The sequence below is a fragment of the Eubalaena glacialis genome, chromosome 13, assembly GCF_028564815.1.
Source record: "Eubalaena glacialis isolate mEubGla1 chromosome 13, mEubGla1.1.hap2.+ XY, whole genome shotgun sequence".
In the NCBI taxonomy this organism is placed as follows: domain Eukaryota; kingdom Metazoa; phylum Chordata; class Mammalia; order Artiodactyla; family Balaenidae; genus Eubalaena; species Eubalaena glacialis.
The window spans coordinates 94744348-94766566 of NC_083728.1; the positions used below are offsets into that span (position 1 = coordinate 94744348).

General features: G+C 62.6%; 1 protein-coding gene across 9 annotated transcripts; it reads left to right on the forward strand.

The window, feature by feature from the left end:
• The first annotated feature begins 54 nt into the window (after positions 1–54).
• PDGFA (platelet derived growth factor subunit A) lies at positions 55–20140 on the forward strand. Of its 9 annotated transcripts, none has more exons than XM_061209954.1 (8): positions 55–210; positions 1598–1727; positions 3163–3259; positions 7978–8082; positions 9554–9741; positions 15445–15571; positions 16078–16146; positions 18029–20140. In XM_061209954.1, exons 2-7 carry the CDS (start codon positions 1665–1667, stop codon positions 16131–16133), a joined length of 636 nt encoding a protein of 211 aa, XP_061065937.1. In that variant the 5' UTR covers positions 55–210; positions 1598–1664; the 3' UTR covers positions 16134–16146; positions 18029–20140. The 9 variants fall into 9 exon arrangements, 8 of the variants coding, with proteins under 8 accessions (XP_061065937.1, XP_061065935.1, XP_061065938.1 ...); XM_061209952.1 differs by lacking the exon at positions 55–210 and adding an exon at positions 418–521; XM_061209955.1 differs by lacking the exon at positions 55–210 and adding an exon at positions 581–694.
• The last annotated feature ends 2079 nt before the right edge of the window (positions 20141–22219 follow it).

Here is a 22219-nt window from a genome sequence, read left to right on the forward strand (position 1 = left end):
CAACCCCTCGAGTTCCCGGCTCAGGCCGCCGCCCGGCTTTCCACGAGGCAGCGGGGACTTGGAGGATGAGGGGTCCCAGGGTGGGGACGAGGCACGCTGCAGCCCCCTCCTCCGACCTGGGCGCTCTCCCCTCGCGGATTGTGGGTGGAGGTTCCTCAGTCAGACGCCCCAGGCATCGGATTCTGGGCGGGGGCGCGTGGCAGCCGCCAGGTGAGTGCCCCAGACGCTCCCCTAAACCCGCCCCACCTCTCACCAGAGACTCACTCCCCCTCCTTTTATGGAGAGGGGGAGGCAGGGGCCCATGATCCAAACCGTGGAAAGAGGCCGGAGCGCCGGAGCGCCGGGGCGGGGGGCGGGAGGCGGGGGCCGGCTCGCTTTTGCCCTTTTTGGCGTAGCAGTTCTGGGCGCTGCCCTCTGCCGCCGCTGGGGCCCGAGAGAGGCGAGCCGGCGACGGCGGCACTTCTGCGGCGGCCTCCTCCCCTCCCCGTCCGGTGCTGCAGGATTGCAGCTGGCACTGGAGGGTGGGCAAGCTCGAGGGAGGGGCGCGCGGGGAGCCCCGGCGGCTGTGCTCGGGGCCGGGAGCGGGGCCTTGATGGATTTTACTGCCTGCGTGAGCGCGTGTGTGTGCTCACTGCGGCGGCGGCGGCGGCGGCCGGGCCCTGCCCGGCCCGTGCGGCCCCCGCACGCTTCCGAGGTGCGGGTCCGGGGCCCGGAATCCGGGGGAGGCGAGGGGGAGGGGGCGGGGGAGGGGCGCGGCGGCGGCGGCGCTATAACCCCCTCCCCGCCGCCGGCCGGCTCCACACGCGCGCCTTGCGGAGCCCGCACAACTCCGGCTAGCCGGGCCTGCCCGCACCTCCTCCTCCTCTCCTGCCGGCGGCGGCGCCGGCTCGGCCCTGCGCCCGCCCTCAGGCCCGCGCGGCGAGGCCCCGGGCGGGCGGCGGCTGCCAGGCGGAGCGGCCGCGGGCTCTGCCCGGCTCGGGCCGGCGGAGGGCGGAGCGCGGCGCCGGAGCCGAGGGCGCGCCGCGGAGGGGCGCACGCAGGCCGCCGGGCCGCGCCGTGCTGGGCCGCGCCGTGCCCGGCCGGGCGGCGGCGACTAGAGGAGGCCGGAGGCGAGCGCGGGGCCGGCGGCGGGCGCGCAGGGCCGCCCGCAGCCCGCAGGGAGAGCGCGAGCCCGCGCCGGGCCTGGCCGGGTGTCCAGACAGGTGATGGGTGGTGCGGCGGCAGCGGCTCCAGCCTCGCTCCGGGGTCCCTTTCGGGGCTGACGCCCGCAAATATGCAGAATTACCGGCCTGGTCGCTCCTAGAGCCAGGGCCGGGGAGCGAGCGCGGCGGCGGCCAGCACCGGGAACGCACCAAGGAAGAGGCCCAGCCCCCGCCCTCCGCCCCTTCCGTCCCCACCCCCTACCCGGCGGCCCAGGAGGCTCCCGGCGCGGCGGGCGCGGCGAGCGCGCACTCCCTGCTCCTCCTCCTCGGTGGCGCTGCCTGCCTCTCCGCACTCGCTGCTCGCGCCTGGCGCGCTCCGTCGGCTCCCTGCTCTCCGCGCCACCCTCCTCCGGGCCGCGCTCCCTGAGGGATGGTACTGAATTTCGCCGCCACAGGAGCCCGGCTGGAGCGCCCGCCCCGCGGCCTCGCCACCCCGCCGAGCCGCCAGCGCCTCGGGACGCGATGAGGACCTGGGCTTGTTTGCTGCTCCTCGGCTGCGGATACCTCGCTAGTGCCCTGGCCGAGGTGGGTGCCACCCCCGCGCCCCGTCCTCTCTCCGACTCCCCCTGCGCACGCCCCCTTCGGCCGCTCGCGGGCCGAGGAGCCTGGGCTCTGGGGCTCTGCAGAGCGCATTTTGATTTCTGCTAGCGTGGTCGATTTTTAAATTTTCCCGACTGGGTTCTATTTTCTGCCATGCCTAAGTGTGTCTGGTGAGTTTCCAGCGTGTTGCGTCGCTCTGCCGTGGAGGGACGGAGTGGCGGCTGGGTGGACGAGTGGGGAGAAACTTCGGGGGGCGCGGGCTCCTCTCCGAGGAGGGAAACCCGGGGCGCGGCGGACAATGCAGCATCGGGGTGCGGGGAGCGCGGAAGGGGGTGTGTGTGTGTGAGCCAGCGGAGTCAGGGAAGGTAGAAGAGCCGCCGACAAACAGGTAGGGTCGGTTGCGGCGGGAGCCCCCGGCAGGCAGGGTGGGCAGCGCGGAGCCGCAGACCCGGGTTCCCGGTCCCCATGCCCGGAGGGGCGGCAGGGCCAGCGCAGTCCCGCCCGCCCTGGGCCTGCTTACAGGTGGCTGAGCAAGGCGAGCCGGGGCCGGGCCAGGCGCCCTCGCCCTCCCACCAGCCGCGTCCCCACCCCCAGCCCCCAATCTCGAATTCCGAATCCCCGGGAGCTCTGCTGTGATGAATGACTTTCTACACCCCGTCGTGGGAACTTAGTGCTTGAGACCCCCCAGCTATCCCCGACTCCCTTTAAAAATCAGGAAGGAGCGGGGTTGGCGGGGGGGGGGGGGTGGGGTGGTGCGGGGGGGTGGAGGCCGAGTGGTGGGGGTGGTCTGGGCGGGGACCCGGAGCTGTGAGAGGTAGATATTTAACCCTTAAGTTCCCTGGCAGCCCCTCCCAGTCGCGGCTGGATTTGGGGCGTCTTAGTCGGCGCTAGGGCCGCGGCTGGGCCGGAGCCCGGGGTGGGGCGAGTGTGTGTGCGTGCGCGTGTTTGCAGACGAGAGACCCTCTCCCCCGCAGGTTCGGCCCGGGATTCTGGGTGTGAAATTTAAGCCCCAGGGTAGATTAAAGTGTTAGGGCTGCCGTGACTTTCGTCGCCCATCCGTGACGCATTTCAACTTGATCTTCCTAGATGTTGATTTCACTGTTAGATCAGCAACTCCCTGGGCCCCTCTCTGCCCCAGACCTCTTGTAACCGACACCCCGGGGCGGAGGGGCCGAGTGGTTTTTTTTTTTTTTAATTTAATGGTGGGGAGCGCTTTCTTTTTGCAAAGGGTAGACATGGCTGGGGACGGAAAAATGGGGGTCTCACCCAGCCCCACCCCGGCCTCAGGCTCCAGGGCCCGGGCTGGGGGTCGGGCGGCCTGCGTGCGAGGCGCCCGCGCGCGCTGGGGCGGGGCAACCTCGGGCCGGGGACCAGGCGCTCTGGGCGGCCCGGGGCGCTGACCGTGTTGCTCTGCTTGCAGGAAGCCGAGATCCCCCGCGAGGTCATTGAGAGGCTGGCGCACAGTCAGATACACAGCATCCGGGACCTCCAGCGACTCCTGGAGATAGACTCCGTAGGTAAATCGCGCCCCTTCCCTCGGCGCGCGGGGAGGGCGCGGGCGGCGGGCAGGCGGGCAGGCGGTATGTGCGCCCCGCGCCGCCTCCCGCGTTCGGGCCGGGCCGGGCGCCGAGCAGGAGCGCACCGAAAGGTCAGAATCCAATCCCGGGCCATAAAAGCCCAGGCGGATGAGTCAGGAGTTTCTCTTCCAATCACCACTTTCTCTCCCGGCTGCGGCCGAGGGCTGCTCGCTCGCCCAGGGATTGTTTTTGCACTTAAGGAAAATGCCCAGCGTGTCACAGAAAGTTCAGCCGCATAGAGGGCGCCGGCGCCCCGGCCAGGTGTGCGGCCCGGGGCCTGCCCGAGGGCCGGGAGGAGCACCGAGAGCCGGCCCAGGCCCTGGGCGCAGGTCGGGCAGGCGTGCACCGGTGCCCCTCGGCAGGGCCCCTTTGTCATCGCTGCGAACTTGCCCCGCTCCTGACGTGGGGCTGGGCCTTTGTGGTTGTAGGAGGCCCGTGTCTTTCTGTTTTCATGAGCCAATAAAAAGGCGCGCCTTGGACACATCTGCTGTTTGGGGACTATTTTGGGGCTCCCCCTCAGGCTCTGGAGCTGAGCCACTTTAGAAAACAGTTTCTTCCACAGGAGGACCCTGAAGCTCTTTTGAGTGTCAGTGGCAGGGTTGGACTGGCCCCAGGTGGGCAAAGGTGGTGAGGGACCCAGGTTGGCTGGGCGGGGAGCCTGGTGATGTTGGGTGACTGCGCTTGGGTGTGGACCAGAGGAAGGCCCTTCCTACAGGACAGGGATTCTGGCCCACATTTTTGTGGCAGGAACTCCAATGTGAGTTAGCTAGGGAGATACTCATATCGGAAAACTTACTTTTGACTGGATAAAAAGAGGTTCCAAATGAACTTGTCAGATGGAGCAACTGAAGTCAGTAGGAGTTGGTTGGAAGAATTTTACGTGAAATGAAGATTTTTCTCTCACTGCAAACTACTCTGAAAAAGGGGGGCGGCGGGGGAATTAAGTAAAATCACATGGTCTAGTCATTTGGAAATTTGTACCTAATTATGGTGGTGGAGAGGCCTGAACTATTTTCATTTCGTGCCAAAACCATTTTCTAGCAAGGGCGATGGTTTCTGTAGTTTCTTGACCCAGGAAATCCTTTGGCTGATCCTTATCAGGAAGGGGGTAGAATTTCACTTGGAGATCAGAGTTGGGCCGGGGGGGTTTTGATCTGGTTCCTTGATGTGTAGCCCTGGGGGAAAGGATTTGGCTGTGGTTAGCCGAGGAAAACACTTGCCTGCATTCGGCTGCTCCCTGATGGATTTGGGAAAGTGGGGAGACTGGCTCCCAGAGAGGTTTTTTTCTGGCTGGCAGAAGCGAGGCCTGGGAAAGGCTGGGCCTCCTTGCAGGACCAGCTTTGGTTTGCCATTGGGAAATGGGCCATTCACTTTCTGCTGGGACCATTCTTATTCTGGTCTCTGCAGCCCCGCCTCTCCCCCACCCCCCACCCATGAATGCTTTTAGCATTGCAGCTCTGGGGTCATGCTGATAGCATTCCTGACCTGGGGGCTTCTGGGTCCACCGCCTCCTTGGAGGGTCCAAACAGAAAAAGTAAGGGTGCACCAGCCGGTTCTCTGGGCTGGTTTCAAATTGCCCCCTTATAAAAGCCCCCGGGAGCCCGGCTCCCTCCTGCCGCAGGGGGTGGAGAGAGTGGATCGCCTCCCCCCGTCCCACCCCCCACCCCCGTCAGAAGATCTGGGGTCTGAGAGTGGGACTCCTAGTGCCTGGGAAACTTCGGGGTGAGAACATTGGAGGGGCCCCAGGGTCTCCCTTGCTCAGCAGCCATGTCCCTCTGGGACCCTTTGTGATACAAACCCCAAAGTGGGTCTCCTTCATCTTGGTCAGTCCCCCTTTCACAGATATGGAAGCTCTGACCTGAGCTGTTTGCTTCTATAGCTTGTTTTGCGGGGTTGGGGGGGGGTGTCTTTTCCCCGATTTCTGTTTCTATCCAACGTGAAGAGTAGAGACGGAGCTGGCTGCTAGGAAAGGTTGCAAACAGCTGTGGGGTCATTTCTTGGCGGATTACGCTGCCCTGCAGGCCCAGGACTCCCCACCAGCTCCAGTCAGAGGCCGGTCTGGGATCAGTGAGGATGGGGCTGGGTGCGGAGGAGACCCGTTGTTCTGGGTGTTCTTACTCTTCTTTGTAACTCTAAAGGGGGCTCTTCCAGGCTGACGCCCAGGAAGCAGGAAAGAGGCTCCTTTAACAGAGTGGCTCCTCCCGAGTGGGCGGGGCTGTGTGATTGGCAGTTGGGGGCGTGGCCTCCCCCCAGTAGCCGGACCTTGTTCCCATTTTACAGGTGAGAAGCTGTGCTGGAGGCCCCGAGGCGGTGGATTCCTGTGCCAGCGCCTTCGAGTTGCAAGCGTGCACGAGGACCGGGCAGTTGGTTTTTCACGTGTGGCCTTTGGGTGGAGAGACCAGCATGTGGTCTTCGAATGGCCAGTAGCGTGAAGTTTGTGGCCTGTGTGTCGGGTGTGCTGAGAGCAGGCCATTCAGCAGAGCTGTGGCGGGAGCTGGGAGCTTTGTTCTCTGAGCAGCCTGGCCCGGCGCCCGTGGTCATTGAGTAACTGATACATAAATATCCCATCTCGGCCATTAACGCTCCTCCAGGACGGATGGCTGGAGGACGGCTCCCCATCCTTTGGACATGTGTGCATAACAGACAAAAGGGAAAACCGTTGATTAACTGTTCTGAGAGCAGTTTTAGGGCATGATTCACGCGTGGCCTTCTCTTGGGAGTCCCCACTAGTTGCATCTCGACCTGCGTAAATCAGAGGGCTGCCTCCGCGTCAGCGGGTCCGAGCTGCGTTTCCAGACCACCCATCTCGATGGGGCAGTGGATGAGCTTGTCTGACCGGGAGCTCTCCCTCTACTCCTGACTGAGATCGAGTCCCTGGTTCAGGTTTCAGGACAGTTGGTGGACTGGGAGGAGACTGTGTCTTCTCTGCTTATTTGGGGGCGAGAGGCCTGGGCGGAAGGCGGTCTGGGTCTGGCCACGGGCCCCTGGGGTCTCCTGCCGGCCGTCGGCCTTGCTTGTCCTTCCGCGTCTCAGGCCTCAGTTTCCTCGGAGGTGAAGAAGTGGCAGCACCTACTGCACACAGGGCGCCGTGGCACCCCAGGCGGCGGCTGTCGCCTGGCTGGAGTGCGGCGCGGGGGTGCAGCCCGGGCGGCCGCCGTTCCACGTTCTCGTAGAAGCTCAGGATGGACCAGCTGCTTCTGGGTTTGGCGATGGCAAGATGGCCACCACCAGGACATGACTCATAATGTCACTTTTTCATGAAAAAATGCTTCTTGTAACAGTTGGTTGATGGGAAATTCTTGCTGCATGAGTAGTTCTGTTCTGATCTTATTTTGGGTCTCAAAAAAAATTAGTGGCAGCGGAACACAGTCATTTTGGGGGAAGAGCTGGGTCTCCTGGACGCCGGCGTTCGAGGCAGGCGTGTCTTCTGCGTTCCCAGCGCGTTTGCCCCGTTTGTGCTCCATTTCCGATGAGTGCAGGTTCCAGACTTGTGGGTGTGCGGACAGTCACCAAGGCCTAGGTGGGCCGGGCACCGAGGAGGGGGCCTCTGGTCTGAGCTGGTGGCCAGGACACCACTGGAGCTTCTTGGGGTGGGGGGGTGGCAAGAGGGGGAATCTTTGTGCAGCTGCTGACTATTGGGGCGTGTCTTCTCGGGACCTGTTGCCCCTGGGTATCTAGGGGGGAGGCAGCGACGGAGGGGGGAAGTGGGAAGATCCCCCAGTGGGTCTGGAGGTCAGGGCGGGGAGGCCAAGTGTGACCCACTTCATCCAGGTGCAGGCGCTGTCCTTGGGCTGGGTCAGGCCAGATGGCAGGTGGCAGGACTGTGTCCCTTGCACCCCCTTTCTGGGGCCCCTGGGGACAGAGAGGGCGGTGGTGTGCATACCGAGGGGACTGTAGCCAGTCCGGGGGACTAGGCCCAGCTGTGACCTTGGCTCTGAGGCCGCTGCTCTGCAGGTCTTAGATACTTGGATGGCAAAGCACTTTGCTTCCTGAAAGCTGTGTCCCCCCGACAGGCACCCAGACTCCTGACTCCCCGCTCCCGGTTCTCGTGTCCTCTTCCTCGCAGTGGGCTAAGTTCAGGGACTAGTGGGGTCTGGCTGAGGCCCAGTCTGGCCTTGCTTCCGACGCCCCTCGAAGGCCAGGATGCTCATCGAGGGTTGGTTTAAGTGAGGGCGGTGGGGGAGGGAGACACGTGCAGTGCACGAGTCGTGGCAGCAGCCTCTGCTGGTCCTCGGTCCAGCCCGCTGTCCAAGGTCCCCTGTCCAGCTGGGAGCAGCAGGCCTGTTGGCTCTGGTCTCCTGGGCAGGGAGGGCTGGCCTCGGGTGCCTCCTTACCTGGTTCAGCCCTCACCTGCGCTTCCTTGAGGAGGAGCCATGGGGCAGGCTGGCTGCAGCCCCTTCCCCACTGGCCTGCGGCTTCGGCTTCGGCTTCGTGGTGACATGCAGCAGGGGGCAACGTGTGTCGGGGGACCTCGTGTCAGCTGCGCGGGGGTGGGTGGGACATTGTTGGCAGTTGGGAGTCTCATCCTGTGCACATCTTGAAGCCCCCCTTGTGGGTGTGGAGGCACCCCGTCCAGTCTGGGGAGGGACGTGCTGCTGGACAGACCCTGTGTGCCCAGGTGTGGGCGGCCGGTCGCTATCTCCTGTTTCTACCTGCAGGGGCCGAGGAGCCTTTGGAGACCAGCCTGAGAGCCCACGGGGGCCATGGCGCCAAGCATGCGCCGGAGAAGCGGCCTGTGCCCATTCGGAGGAAAAGAAGCATCGGTGAGTCCCAGGACTGCTGGGCCGGTGGGGGGCTGCGGGAGGGGCTCTGGGGCCTGCCCTCTCCCCCATTCCGCCAACCGTGGCCTCGGGGGGATCCGTCCCTTCTCTTCTCTGTAAGACAAAGGCACAGCCTGCTCAGGGCCCCGCGCGCGTGTCCCTCCTCCCTGCCGCAGCCCGCCTGCTCACTGCTGCAGGCCTGGCCTGGGCCGAGAGTTTCCAGGAGGGGGGAGCCGTCATAAATTCCTGAAGTGCCCGGTCTTGTTGGGGCCTGCGCTGGAGACAGCCTCGCTGGAAGACGGGTCGTGTTTAATTTCCAGTTCGTAGCGTGGAGCACCCTGTGCTCCCAGCTGCGCCGCAGAGCAGTGGGTACAGCCGTGCTGGGCCTGGTGGGCCCTTCCCAGGGCCCCCAGCCCACTCAGGCCTGGCCCCCCGGCCCCCGTGCAGGGTTTGTTGCCTCTCGCAGAGCATCCCCGGGTCTGCCTGGTCCCTTTAGGAGTGACTAGCTGGTGGGGGTCTCCTGGGGCCCCAGGCTCAGCCTTGAGGGAAGATCTTGCCCCAGGGGCACAGCTGGGGGGGGTGTGACCACCCACTCCCTTGCCACCTGGGGGTCCCGACTGCTGCCCATCCCCCGTGTGACCTTGGGCATGTGACTCCCTCTGTCCGAGCTTTATTTCTTCCAAGGATATGGATTTTATAGCTTCTACCTTTGGGCGTGGTGTGTGGGTAAATGATCCCTAGCTGAGGCCAGCGGGCCCTCCCCAGATGACGTTTGCCGTTGTGAACATATATTCCGGTCTCCAAGGCCAGGTGCTCTGGTAGGGCTGCAGGATCCTCGACGGAGGCCTGTCCTGCTCCAGATGAAGGGGGTGCCTGTGAGCAGAGCTAGGGCTGGACTGAAGGTCCCTGTCCCTGGCTCCACCTCTGGCCCTGCCTGGCTGGGGTCCCCAGGCCCCTCTTGCTGGTGGGCGCTGTGAGTGGAGCCCCTTCCCCCACTGGGTCGGCCAGACCCCCAGCACCCAGCCCTCTTGATTTGGTGGCTTGTCCCTAGAGGCCACCTAGGGTGCATATGCAGGAGGAGGGGGCCCTCAGGAGGCGGGGGCATCTGAGACCGCTCCCCCCCCGCCCCTCTGCCCCCTGGCGCTGGGGTGAAGGCGGTCGTCCCTGCTGGCTGCAGGGGTTGTGTGAGCCCCCAGGGTGTTGGGGGATTTCCAGCCCTCCGCCCCCAGGGTGGGCTCCCCGCAGCCCCCTACCCCGGGGTCTCCCCTCCCGGCCCTCAAGCCCCTGCTCATCTTTGGGCCAGTCAGGTGCACCCGTTGGGGGCTGGGGTCTTTCTGCCTCTGCTGGACCGGGGGCTGTGTGACAGGTCCTGTTGGAGAAAGCTGTGGCCCATGGGGATGCTCCTGCCTGGGCCCCTGGGAGCTGCTGCAGCCCTGGGGCTTCCAGAACATTCACCGGGCTCTTGCCTCTGCAGAGGAAGCCATCCCCGCGGTCTGCAAGACCAGGACGGTCATTTACGAGATACCTCGGAGCCAGGTGGACCCCACGTCTGCCAACTTTCTGATCTGGCCTCCGTGCGTGGAGGTGAAGCGCTGTACCGGCTGCTGCAACACCAGCAGCGTCAAGTGCCAGCCGTCCCGCGTCCACCACCGGAGTGTCAAGGTGAGCCCGCGTGTCCCCCGGCCCTGGGGCAGCCCCACCCAGCTGGGCGGCCAGGCTTGCTAGTGAGCTGGAGGACGCTCCCGTGTCTCTGACAGGCACACCGAGGCCGGGGGGTGGAGCCGGGGCTTGGGTCCTGGTCGGTCATGCGAAACAAGTTCGGATCTTGTGACGCAGTTGTTTGCCTCACTAACGGGTCTTGCAAGGTGTCCAGCCACTTAGCTGGGAGCTGCCTGACTTCTCCAGGCCCTGGAGAGGTCTCGCGGGCACTTTAGTGGGGGCTACGGTGCACGGCAAGGGGCTGGTGGTCCCCTCAGGGCCTCACCCTGCTGGAGACGGGCAGGGAGCGCTGGGGTGGGACCCGGTGTGGGGGGAGGCTGGGGGTCGGGGGGAGGCTGACTTCCTCTGCGGCTCAGGCCGAGGGGCCAGGCGCGCTCCCTGCCGTGCTGGGCCTCCGTCCCCGTCTGAAATCTGGGAGGGTGCCCCCGTTCCACTGGACGTGCGTGTCAGTGGAGTGCTAGCCAGAAGGGTCCTTCTGGGGGTGCTGAGGTCCTGGGGGCCAGGCCCCTCCCCTGTTGCGGGTAGGTATACTCTTGCTCGGAGACCCACAGGCTCCATGGCTTGGGTTGGATGTCTTTGCCGCCCGCCTGGGGCCCCTGGGAGCCAGCACATGGCCAGTGCTTGCCATGAAGCCCTCTCCCAGGCAGGGGGCCGGCCGTGATGACCTCTAAGGGCAGCACCGGGGGCATGCAGAAAGGTCAGGCTCACATGACACGTCCAGGGGCTCCTCCGCTGAGTCCTGGGGGAAAATTCTGCTTCCTTGGGTCACTGGGCAGCCCGATTGGGGTCTGGCTTTTGGCCCGATGGCTGGAAGCCTTTCTCGGCCTTGGCTTGCTCCCCTCTGGCTGCACTTGCCTCTTCTGTGGAATGGGTCTGAGGCACTGGGACTCAGTCTCTGGGACCGTGAAATGGGGGCAGCTGGCCTTGCTATTTGGAGGCAAGGTTCCCTGCTTCTGGGTGTCAGTCTTTCTGTTTTCAAAAGGGCAGGGTTGGAGGGAGGCTTCTAGGCTGTCTCCTGGCTTCTCCGAAGTGTGGCTGAGGCTGGAGAATTCTGGGGGTGGGTCCCTGTCTAGAGGAGGGGCTGCCCCCCCACCCCCGGAAGCTGGCTCTGGGTGGGTCATTATCCCGTTTGACCCTGGGGGCGTGGACTTGGCACTTTCCACGTGGAGCAGCCCCGCCCCCTCTCAGCTGGGCCTACAGTGGCAGGGGGGTCCATTTTTCCCGGAATGAGGCCTTCGGTTGTGGGGTGCAGTAGAATTCATTTCTCCGCCGGGAATTATTTCAGATCCCCTGTGAGTTAGTGAGTCCAGGCCTGTCGAGTCGGCCGCTGGCCCCCGAGTGAGGTGCGGGGTTAAGGACCCTGTAGCTGGCACGTGAGAAGCACTTTAGACTTGTAACTGGGGCTTGACTTGACCTTGGGGACTTGTCCTCTGCGTGCTTTGGGTGTGGAGTAAGCAAATTCCACGGCCTGCTGCCCCACGGTCTCAGGTGGACGCTCCCCTTGGGGACAAGTTGCCCCTGGAGTGCTTGCCTGGGGCGCCGGCTTCCGCCTCAGGGCTCCAGACTCGGGCGGTAGGGCCCCCAGCCCAGCACTGCATCCCCGCTTTCCCCGCTGCTGCCTCTTCCTCAGTTAAAGGAGGAAACTGAGGTCTAACCGCCCTGCCTGTGGGGTCTCTGCTGCCAGCCCGGCCAGCCTGCCTCTGCTTCCTTGGGTCTGGGGGTCGTCGCTTGTGGCGTGTTGGAGGGGTCTTGTGAGCCCCAGGAAGCTGGGTAACTGAGGTCTTTCTCTCTTGGGCATGGGGGTGAGGTGCCCAAGATTAGATTGTCCTGCAGGTGGGTTCTGGGGCCTGTCCTTAGGGCACGAGACAGGGGCTTGGAGGCACAGGGGAGCGGGAATGGAGTGGGGCTCTCTGCTCGTGGGCTCCAGCCTTTGGGGATCCCCCACTGCTCCCACTCCTGCTTCCCGCGGTGTGAGGACCAGGGCGTGTCCGGTCCTGGGATGGTCATTAACCCCGCCTCTCTGCCCTGGTCCACGCTGAGGGCGGGTGGGTGTGCAGAGCTCCTTGGGGATCCTAGCGGCACGGTGGGTGAGGATGGGTGGTCCATCTCTGCTTGGGCACAGGCCCGACCGGCTTGGGGCAGGTGGGGCAGCCAGCCCGGGGCTTCCCCATGGGCCTCCGTCTGCCCAGAGGGCTCAGTCCTGCAGCCAAGGGCTGGGCGACCTGGCTCCACGTCCGGAGCCCTGCCCTCCTCAGACCCGGTCCCCTTCCTCCGTCTCCCTCTTCAGGCAAGGCATCCCCTCCCTGCCTACCCATCCAAAGGTTGGCAGGAAAACATCCGGCCCCAGACACTGGGGGTTCTGGCAGAGAGGAGACAGAGGTCAGTGGGAACAGGAGGCCCATTGTGGAGGCTGGCCTGGCCCCCCAGCCTGGCCAGGAACCGTTCCTGTTCCATTCGGGGTTGAGGCCGAGCAGGGAGGGGGCCCCTGGGAACCCCAGGCTGGGTGTGGTGTGATGGCTGCTGGGGGTCGGTAGGGACAACGCGCTCCTGGTCGTTCACGGTCAGAGGCGCCCCTTATTGAAGGGAGATAACGGTGAGGCCGGGAGTGGTTGCCCTCCTGAGGCCCAGGTGGCCGAACCGTGCAAGGTGTCCTCGGCTGAAGGCAGCCCCCAGGCCCTGGGTCAGGACATGCTGGGGTCGATGGCCCGCCCCCCAGCTCCCCACCATGACCTCCATGAGGCTTTTTGTGCCCACAGCTCACTGGCGGCCTTGGACCTCCAGGGCCTGCCCTCGGGGTGGCATCTGGAGCGGGCCCCGGCACCCCTGCAGACTCTCCAGCGTTGCCAGGTGGGCAGGGGTCCCGGGGGCCGACTTCCCTGCCCTCTGCTCAACATGGTCAGCGCTTGGTGTCTGCCCCACAGTGCGGACCCCGGGATGGGCTGGCGGTGGGTCAGGGCGAAGGAGCAGCTCTGAGTAGCCATGTCCCCACCTACGGGCGAGCCTCCAGACCCTCACACGTTGGAAGTTTGGGGCTGCATTTGGTTTCAGGGCAGCCCGTGGGCCAGGCCTCCAGAAGCTTGGACCCAGCTCTGTGGTCATGTCCAGGGTGGTTGTCTGCAGCTCTGCTTTGCTAGACCTCAGGCTTCTGGAAGGTGGGTCTGGCATGTCCACCTGGGATGTCCAGTATGGGCCTCTGCACCCAGTATTGGACTGGGGGGTTGCTTTGGGTGGGAGGTCCCAGCTGGGGCCCCATTAGCCATTGCTGTTTGGGGAGCTAGTTTGGGGCTTTGGGGAGAAAGCAGTGGCAGTGGCAGTGAGTCTCAGGTAAAGGGCTCCTGAGTCCCTCCCCTCTGGTGGGTAGGGATGCCCTATGCTTGCCCGGGGTTGGGGGGAGCCCTAACGGGTCAGGGAGGCCAGCACCTCAGAAGAAGGTGGACATGCCTCTGGGGCCCTGCCCATCGGCCTCAGGCCCTGGAGCTGGTCGCTTTCTCTGTGCCACTGTGGCCCCTAAGCCGGGCCTGGAGAAGGATCACCTGCCTGTGAGCCAGGTCGAGGTCCGTCGGCCATGACCCCAGGAGTCGGCCGTGGAGCCCCGGATCCCTCACCTGATAGACTCCGGGTGACCCCCGGCTAAGCGGTGAGCTCAGGGCCTCTGCCGGTTCCAAGTCCAGGCCTCCTTCCAGCGAAACAAGCCCTGTTCATGCTGCCTCAGTTTCCCCATCTGTAAAACAAGCCGCTGCTGTGCCCTCTCAGGGTAGCTGTGAGTGTCGTAGGCCTGGCACGTGGGGTTCAGCAGATGCTGGTGTTTATTCTGGATGGCACTCTGATAATCTCGGGGGTCCCCTGCAGGGCGTGGCTCTCCCTGGCCCTCCTGGGGGCGTCCTGCCTCATAGCAGCCCAGCTGGGGGGGCCGGTGAGCGGCAGGAACTCAAGGCCCTGCTTGGAAGGGTGACGGCATTGCTGGATGGTGTCTCCGGTGGGTCTGCTCTGGGAACACGCGGGTGGGGTGTTCATGACACGGCAGCTCCGTGGCGGGGAATCTGAATGTCAGGTTTTTCAGGTGCAGCCCAGGCTCCCAAGACAAACAGCGGGAAGGAGGGGAGGGATGTGGTGCCCCAATAGGCTCCAGTATGGGTCTGGGGGCCGAGGCAATGGGATGGGGTCCCAAGGATGTCAGCGTCTTGATCTGTGGCCTTGGCTATTGTGCAGGACGCTTTTGAGAATTTAATACTCACAGCGTGTTCTTGGGGGAAAAAAATGTAGCCATTTCCTGGCCAGACAGAGGTGCCAGACTGGCCTGGAATCCTTGCATACCCAGAAGCAGGTGCAACCATAAATTCCTGTTTGTTTTTCTTTGATAAGAAAAATAAGATTTTTCTCTAAAGACTTGAGCAGCTGGTGTCGTGTGCCCTTCACCAAGGGGCCCACGGGGGGCAGCGCAGCCGGACCGTGCACTGGTCCCATGGCCGGTCTGTCTGGTGGGTGGCAAGCCCGCCCCCCCTGCCTGGGGGCCTGGGTCCTCGTACCTGCCCCGCAGAGGAAACCAGGGGAGGTGCCCAGAAGGTGTAGCCAAGTGGCCACGCCGGGCCTGGACGGGCCTCCGGGCCAGCTCGTGTGTGGGGTGGGCGGCCTTGTCGCCAGGGTGCAAGGCCGACCCCACTGCACGGGGGTCCCCCATCTTCTGGCCTCCAGGCTCTTTGTGAAGGACTGTCCCTGGGCTGGGGGCTTCTGCTCGTGGCCCGGGGTCCCGTTCACTTTGGCCAGCTCTGGACCACGAGCCAGGCTTCCCCGGGGCCTCCACGTGCCCAGGGTGAACGCTGGGTGGGCTCTGCTCTCTTCCTGCCTATCTCCCCGGGAGAACAGCGAGGGGTGGAGTGGGTGTCCCTGAGGGCCATCCCGGGAATTGGGACCCGGGCAAGGCTGCAGGGCTGGGCCCGGCCCCACGTCAGGTGGCCGAGGGGTTCTCGTCTGGAGTCTATGACAGGCCAGAATCCGCATCCAGACCAACAGCCTCGCTGTGAGCCCTCAGGGCTGTGTGCTCCTCCTCAGGCCTCAGGGGCCGGACAGGAGGGAGGGTGACACCCGAGCCGCACACCATGAGCGGCGGCCCTGTTCCTCAGCTGCTGATAGCCAAGTACACGTTGTCCCAGACGTCCCTAAAACGTGGGCGCGGACACCTTCCTTCACCCAGAGCTCCCAACTTGAGTGCATCCCTTCGGGCCTTCTCCCGGCGTGTGTGAGCCCTTTAGGTTTATTTTAAGTTAAAATAGGACCAGGGACTTCCCTGGTGGTCCAGTAGCTAAGACTATGCTCCCAATGCAGGGGGCCTGGGTTCGATCCCTGGTCAGGGAACTAGATCCCATGTGCTGCAACTAAGAGTTCACATGCTGCAACTAAAAGATCCTGCATGCTGCAGCTAAGACGCGGGCGCAGCCAAATAAATAAATAAATATTAAACAAAAAGTAGGACCAAACCACAAATGCTGCACCGAAGCTCATTGTTTTTCTCCCCGATAGCCCTGCTTTTCCCACTGGAAGGAGGTCAGAGGTCAGAGGTCGGGCTGCTCGCACCCCGGGTGGGGCCCGGCACATCCCCACTCCCAGGGCTGCGTGCTGCTTGTCCATAGCCGGCTGCTGTCTCGGCAGGTGGCCAAGGTGGAGTACGTCAGGAAGAAGCCAAAGTTAAAAGAGGTGCAGGTGCGGCTGGAGGAGCATTTGGAGTGCACGTGCACGAGCGCCAGCCCGAGCCCCGACCACCGGGAAGAGGAGGCGGGTAAGGGGCACCGTCCTGATGGTGCAGTGGAGGGTCCGGAGCCTGGCTTCTGCAGCCACGTCCGGTGGGCTCGGTGGGTGGGTAGGGCGGGGGAGGCGGGATCGGGGGCTGTAGCCAAGGCCCATTTGCTAAGCTGCCCTCGTGGCCTGGGACCTGCTGGGGAGGGAGAGCGGTCTGGCCGCTGTGCGGGTCAAGTCAGCCGCCCAGCTGGTGGGGTGAGCGGGTGAGATGTGGCCGAGGAAGGGCCCTGTCCCCGGCGGGTGGTGGGCGCTGGCCGCAGCGTTGCCAGTCAGTGTCCTGGCCTTCCCCGGGGCAGACTTTGCCCAGAGCAGCCCGGCGTTGTGACCGCCGTGTTGGGCCGGCTTGAGGGGACCAGGAAGTGTCTCCGTGCCAGAGCCATCGAGTTGTTTTACAGAAAGACAAACACCCCAGGTATTTACGGCTTCAGTTTCCACCCCACAGCCCTCCCTTAGGCCCTCTCACCCTCCCTGCCCTTCTGTCAACAGGAAGGCGTAGGGAGTCAGGTAAAAAACGGAAAAGAAAAAGGTTAAAACCCACCTAACGCGGTCAACCAGGTAGGAGCCGGCCGCCGGCCATGCCGCAGTCCTGGGGTGGGAGGCGCAGCGACTGATCACTCAGCGAATCACCCCGAAGGCGAGGACGCGCCCTGATTGGCCTTGATCCGTCTGCGAGCTTCTGCTGTCTGGCTGGGCTGCGGGTCTCCGCATTCCCGTCCCCAACCCCTCCCCTCCCGCTGCTCGGGACACCTGGCCCACGGCTCCCTCCTGCTCCGGGGCCCCTGCTCTGGCTTTGGTCCTTGTTGATTGGGGAGGCAAAGGCATCACACAAGCGGAGTGATCTGGGTTCCCTGAGCAGCAGTGGGGTAGCTCTGACGTTTACTCGCTGGGATCACCTCGGACAGGTTACCCACCTCCTTTGGCAGATGAAAAAACTGAGGCTTAGAGGGATTACAGATGAGGATTGTTGAAGGCTGAGTAGATCCTGTCTGAAAATGCTTTGTAAACATATAGGGCTATTGGCTACTGTGTTGGCAGTTGTGTTTGGCTGCTAATGACATGCCAGAAACAAGGGTTGAGATAAGGTAGGGAGACCAGAGCATGTATGGCAGTCTCAAGGTATCGTCAGGGACCCACTTCTTTCCAGGACTGGTGGTGTCCATCCTCAGAGTTGCCTCATGGCCCGAGATGGCTGCCAAAGCTCCAGAAATCACGTTACACTCCAGGCCTGGAAGAAAGATTATGGTGGGGACAATGGTGAAAGGACCCAGTGACTTTTGCTTTGATCTCACTGGCCACCCCTCTGCTGTAAGGGGGCCTGGGAAAGGTGGTCTTTCAGAGGGGCTTCCCAGGAGAAGGTTGTGGGCAACCATGGAGGAGGCAGTTTTAAGCCTTCCTGGTCCTTCGTGTTGGCCTGTCTGGCTCTGCAGAGCCTGGTCCTTGCTTCTGGGCATGTGGGAGCCCATGGCATCCAAAGCAAGTAGTTGTGAGAGGGATTCTTGGAGGCAGGTGCCCGGGATCCAAAGCAAATAGTTGTGAGAGGGATTCTTGGAGGCAGGTGCCCGGGAGCCCAGGCTCCAGCTGAGTGATGTGTGACTGCAGAGCGCTGCCAGGTCGCGAGCTTCTGAGGCCCGCAGGTCACGTCCGTTCAGGAGGATCCGCTGGGGAGGAAAGGTCCACGTGGACAGATCTTGAAGCAGCCCCAAAACGACTGCTCAGCCTTGGCTTTTGGGTCCCCAGGTTGTGGTGCAGAGGCTGGTTTTATACCTGCCTGTGCTGCCAAGTTTATGACCACTGGGCTTAGCCTCCATGGGCCAGCTGATGACTGATACCCCAAAGGGAGGGGCAGGCGTCCCTGCCTCCCTGCTAGCATTCAGGCTGTGGGCGTGTGGTGGTACAAGTGTTGGGATGAGCAACAGACAGGCGACGTAGGGTGGGGAAGAGCTGCTCTTAGCTCAGCTCAGTGTAGCTCTGCCTGGTCACAGAGACCCCTCTGTCTTGCTGGTGGCATCCATCCTCAGGGTTGCCTCATGGCCCAAGATGGCTGCAGGAGCTCCAGAAATCACATCAAGCTGTAGGCTGGAAGAAAGAAGAAGGTGAGGAGACAGGCATAAGAACCTTTCTGGGCCTCAGTTTTCCCTATCTGTACAATGGGAGAATGGGGTTTGCTATGAAGCTGTGTTCTGTGAGATCCCAAGAGCCTAGTCCCAATTCTGGTCAGGATGTTACAGAAAGGGTAATGAGGCATATTTGATTTGAAAAATTTAATAAAAGCTCTGAATCCTACGACTTGCCACGAGGCACGTGTGTGTGTGTGTGTGTGTGTGCGTGTGTGTGCGTGCACACCCCTGATTGGCTTAAATGTTTCACACAGTCAACGTCACACAGCGGTGTGTGTGCTCGTGGCCTCTCAGCGTCTGTCTCTCCCCTCTGCCTGCAGATGTGAGGTGAGGATCAGCCAGCAGCCCTTTTCCGGGACACGGATGTACATGGCGTGTTACATTCCTGAACCTACTATGTACGGTGCTTATTGCCAGCGTGGTCTTTGTTCTCCTCCGTGAAAACTGTCTCCATGCACACTCTGGAGAACAAAGAGACAGTATACGTTGTTTATGTGACATCAAAGCAAGTATTGTAGCACTCGGTGAAACAATAAGAAGCTTCCTTGTCAAAAAAAAGAGAGCAAACAAAACCACGAAACATGACAAACAAAACTCACTCACAAAAATATCTAAACATTTGCCGGAATGGAGGGACGCCCCGAGGGATGGAAGTGACAGACGTCTCGGCAGACTGGATCTCTTTCCAGGGTGGTCACAGGTGCTTTGGCCAAGGACACAGAGCCTGCTTTCTGAAGGCTGCGATCGGATGCCGCCGGGCTCTGCAGGGGCACGCAGGAGCCAGGAATGTCTCGGAAACCACATCTCCTTGCTGTAGTGTTTAAGTCTATACAGAAACCTTCCTGAGAGCCTTAAGTGGATTTTTTTTTTACACCATAAAGTGATTATTAAGCTTTCCTTTTTACTCTTTGCCTAGCTTTTTTTTTTTTTTTCTTTTTAATTATCTCTTGGATGACATTTACACCGATAACACCAGGCTGCAGTAACAGTCAGGACGGTGGGACGGTACCTTTCCTAGCAGGATGCAAACAAATGAGATGTATTAAAATAAACATGGTATACCCACCTATGCATCATTTCCTAAATGTTTCTGGCTTTACGTGTTTCTTCCTTGCCCCATTTTACTCACTTTTTAATTTAAGCCATTTCGAGAGAACTGCGTGAACCAATCACATGCCGTCCCCGAGCCTCTTGCCCTGAGTCCCTCCCACCTGCTGCGGCCAGGCCTGGGGATGTGGCTTTCCGGAGTGGCTGCCCAGGGTTGCTCCCTGCTGCTGCCGCTGGTGTTTGGACAGAACCTAAACTCTTTATTTTTGGTAAGATGTTACGCTTTACGTGTATTCAACAGAAATTATGTGTGTGTGTTGTTTTTTTGATTTTGTTTTTTTGTAAAGGTGAAGTTTGTATTTTTGTCTAATATTACCGGTTTTATATACCTGAGAGCCTGCCATGTTTTTTTTTGAACCAAAAGGAAAAAAACAAACCCACCAACAAAATGCATATATGTGAAAAGCATTTGTGGCCACGTTTTTCTAGTTGCGTAGCCGAGTCCATGCCCTGTCTGTCACATGGCCCGTGGCCCGTGGCCCGGGTGCTGGAGCTCCCGGGTGATGACTGGGAGATGACAGCGTCCTGGGCTGGCCCGTGATCCCAGGCCTGCCCTTGGGATTCCAGAACCTACGGGAACCGGCCAAAGGAGCTGTCCTGCTGGCGCACGTGGCCTCGCGGAGACGGAGCCGTGCATCCCCTCAGACGCCAAGTGGACTAGGAAAAATGGATCCCACAGAGTGCGTTGACTGCGGTGTCTGTGCGTGTGCCAGTGGACATGGTCAGCCTTACGTCGCCCACGGCCTACTGCTCCCGTCCTCATCGCCTCAGGGCTCGTGTGACCGTCAGGATCCCTTTGTTGCCATGGGATCATCTCTGGTGATAGTGTCCCCGGGGTTCACCTGTTCATGGAGATTCTGTAAAGGAGCATCTTCAGCGCATCTGCACGGTGTGGTCGTGGCTGCAGCGTGACGCCTTTCAGCGAGAGCGCGTGGGGGTGGGGGTGGGCGCAGGTGGCGTGGCCCCTGGCCCCCCACAGGGGAGCGCCCCCTGTGCAGGTTCCGTGAGGGGTGCGCGCTGCCTCCGGCCCCGTGGCTGGCGTCCTGGGGCTGCGCCGTGCTCGACGCTGTGCTGCGGACACGTGTCTGACGCTGGATGTGTAAACGTGTGATCTGTGTATTTACGTCCCGGCTTCCGGCCCCGTGGCTGGCGTCCTGGGGCTGCGCCGTGCTCGACGCTGTGCTGCGGACGCGTGTCTGACGCTGGATGTGTAAACGTGTGATCTGTGTATTTACGTCCCGTGAGATGCTGGGAACACTGCTCAGAGTTTCTTTGTGCAAAGCCATCTGATGAATGGTCTGTCCATTAAAGCGATGGCGCAGAAAGGCCTGGTGTGCTTTTGGGGAGGAGGAATGTCCCAGAAGGGGAGGGGGGCCTTGGCGGTGGTGCTGGAGGATGCTGGTGGGGGGGGGCTGTCACCGTGTCACACAGAACGGAGGGTCTTGGGCCAGCTCCCCGTTCCCAGATGATGGCAGAAGGCCCTGCGGCCTCAGCTCTGGTGTCTGCCCGGCGTCCGTCCAGTCCGAGGACTCCTGAGGGCCCCAGGCGAGCCTACCTGCCCCCCATCAACCACTGAGGGGTTCAGGTGGCCCCCTCGGCTGGTTCGGCTCCCTTGTCCCATGTCTGTGTGGGTGGAATTCCACTGGAAGCGCTAGACAGTGGGGAGGAGAGGTTCCTCTAAGGGATCGGGGTGCCATTCAAAGATGCGGCTATACAGCGGGGTGCTGGGTGGAGCCTTAACCTGGGCCCCCAAAGCAGAGCCCAAGAAGGGCTGGGGGGCAGAAAGCTTATTGGAGGGGGAATCCAGGGGTGAAATTGTGCAGCGGGGAGATGGGCTTCATCTGGGGGGCCTGTCAGAGCCGTCTGCCCAGGTTGTGCACACGACGCATGGAGCTCCTGCAAGTTCCCTCCTGTGGCCTCGCCGGAGGTGGGCAGGAAGTCGGGGGTTGCCTGCGTGGGGCTGAGTTGGAGAGCTGGGAGGATGCTGTGGACACAGGGCTGTCTGTGGCAGCCCCAAAAAACCACGAGTGCAGGGCTGTGCCCGCAACTCGGGGACGTGTCCCAGACCCTCCACGGCCACCTGTCACCCGCACTTTCTAGCGCGCCCACCTCTGTGCCACCCCAGCCCCCTGCCCTCCAAAGAAGTGGCATCCTGTCCTTCCCCACCCCCGTCCTCTCTGAGAATGAAGTATGAAACCTGGGGTGGGCCTTGGGCCCTGCCTGGCTGGGAAGTACCACCGGCCTCTCCTCTGTGCTCTCTGCAGGCCTCATGACCCCCCACCCAGGCCTTGCCAGCTCTGTTCATTCCATGGGGTACAAATTGCAGCTGAGTCTTGGGGCCCAGACTGGGCGGGGCGGCCCAGGTGAGGGAGCCAGCGTTTCTGGGGCTCGGTGACAGCCATCGTCCCGTGGGGCCCCTGGCCTGGGAAGCAGAGTGAATGCCCTGAGCCCCCCCAGGCTGGGGAGGGCTATTTATCAAGAGGTCTGTCTTCAAACCCTTCCCGGGCACTCGTGGGGGGCAGCTGGAGGTGGAGTGTGGGAACAGGCTCTGCTGGGCTCTTCCCTGCCTGGGACCACCTGGCAGTGTGACCCTCGGTGTCTCACCATGTGATCTTGGGCAACCTTGCCGTGTGACCTTGGATGCTTTACCATGTGACCTTGGGCATCTCACCATGGGACCTTGGGCGACCTTGCCATGTGACCTTGGCAGGTCACTTCCCCACTCTTGGCTGGTCTCTGCGGAGAACGTAAGGGCTTGGCCCAGAGCAGACCCTCCAGAAGGAACCATGGAGCCCTCCACGCGGAGGAGGGGCAAGGGAGAAGCTGGTCCTCAGACCAGGGGAGCAGCCTGCCGTGCCCCGCTCCTGGTCCTTCCCGGCGCCAGGAGGCTTCCCTTCCGCCCTGCGGGGCTGAGCCCCCTCCAGGCCTCGGGCCACCTGCTCTGCTCACGGCTCCTTCCTGGGTGTTTCTCCTCACCAGCCTGGGACCCTGGGAGGCAGGGCTGGGGTCTGAGTCTTCTCTGGGTCCCTGAGCGCCCCTAAAGCGGGCAGCAGGCTGTTTGCTCAGAGCCCATCCCTATGTCCCTGGGGCCCTGGACCTCAGGTCGGTCATGGCTACACTGAGGGAGGAGCCCTGGGTCACCCCTGGGGTGGAGGCCAGGGCCCAGCCTGGCCTTGGGGGTGTCAGCAGCAGGCAGGAGCTGGCCGTCACCCCGCGGCCCCCGCACCCCCATGGCCGGCTGGAATCCACCCCCAGCCCCTTTGGGGCCCGGGGATGCAAAGCCTGTGGCTTCTGCAGAATAAAGCAGCGACTGTTCCAACCGGGCCCTTCAGCTGCCAAAAATGTGGAGTGTTCACTGTCTGGCCTCCGGCCTGCCGATCGGGGGGCGGCCGTCCTGGGAGGAC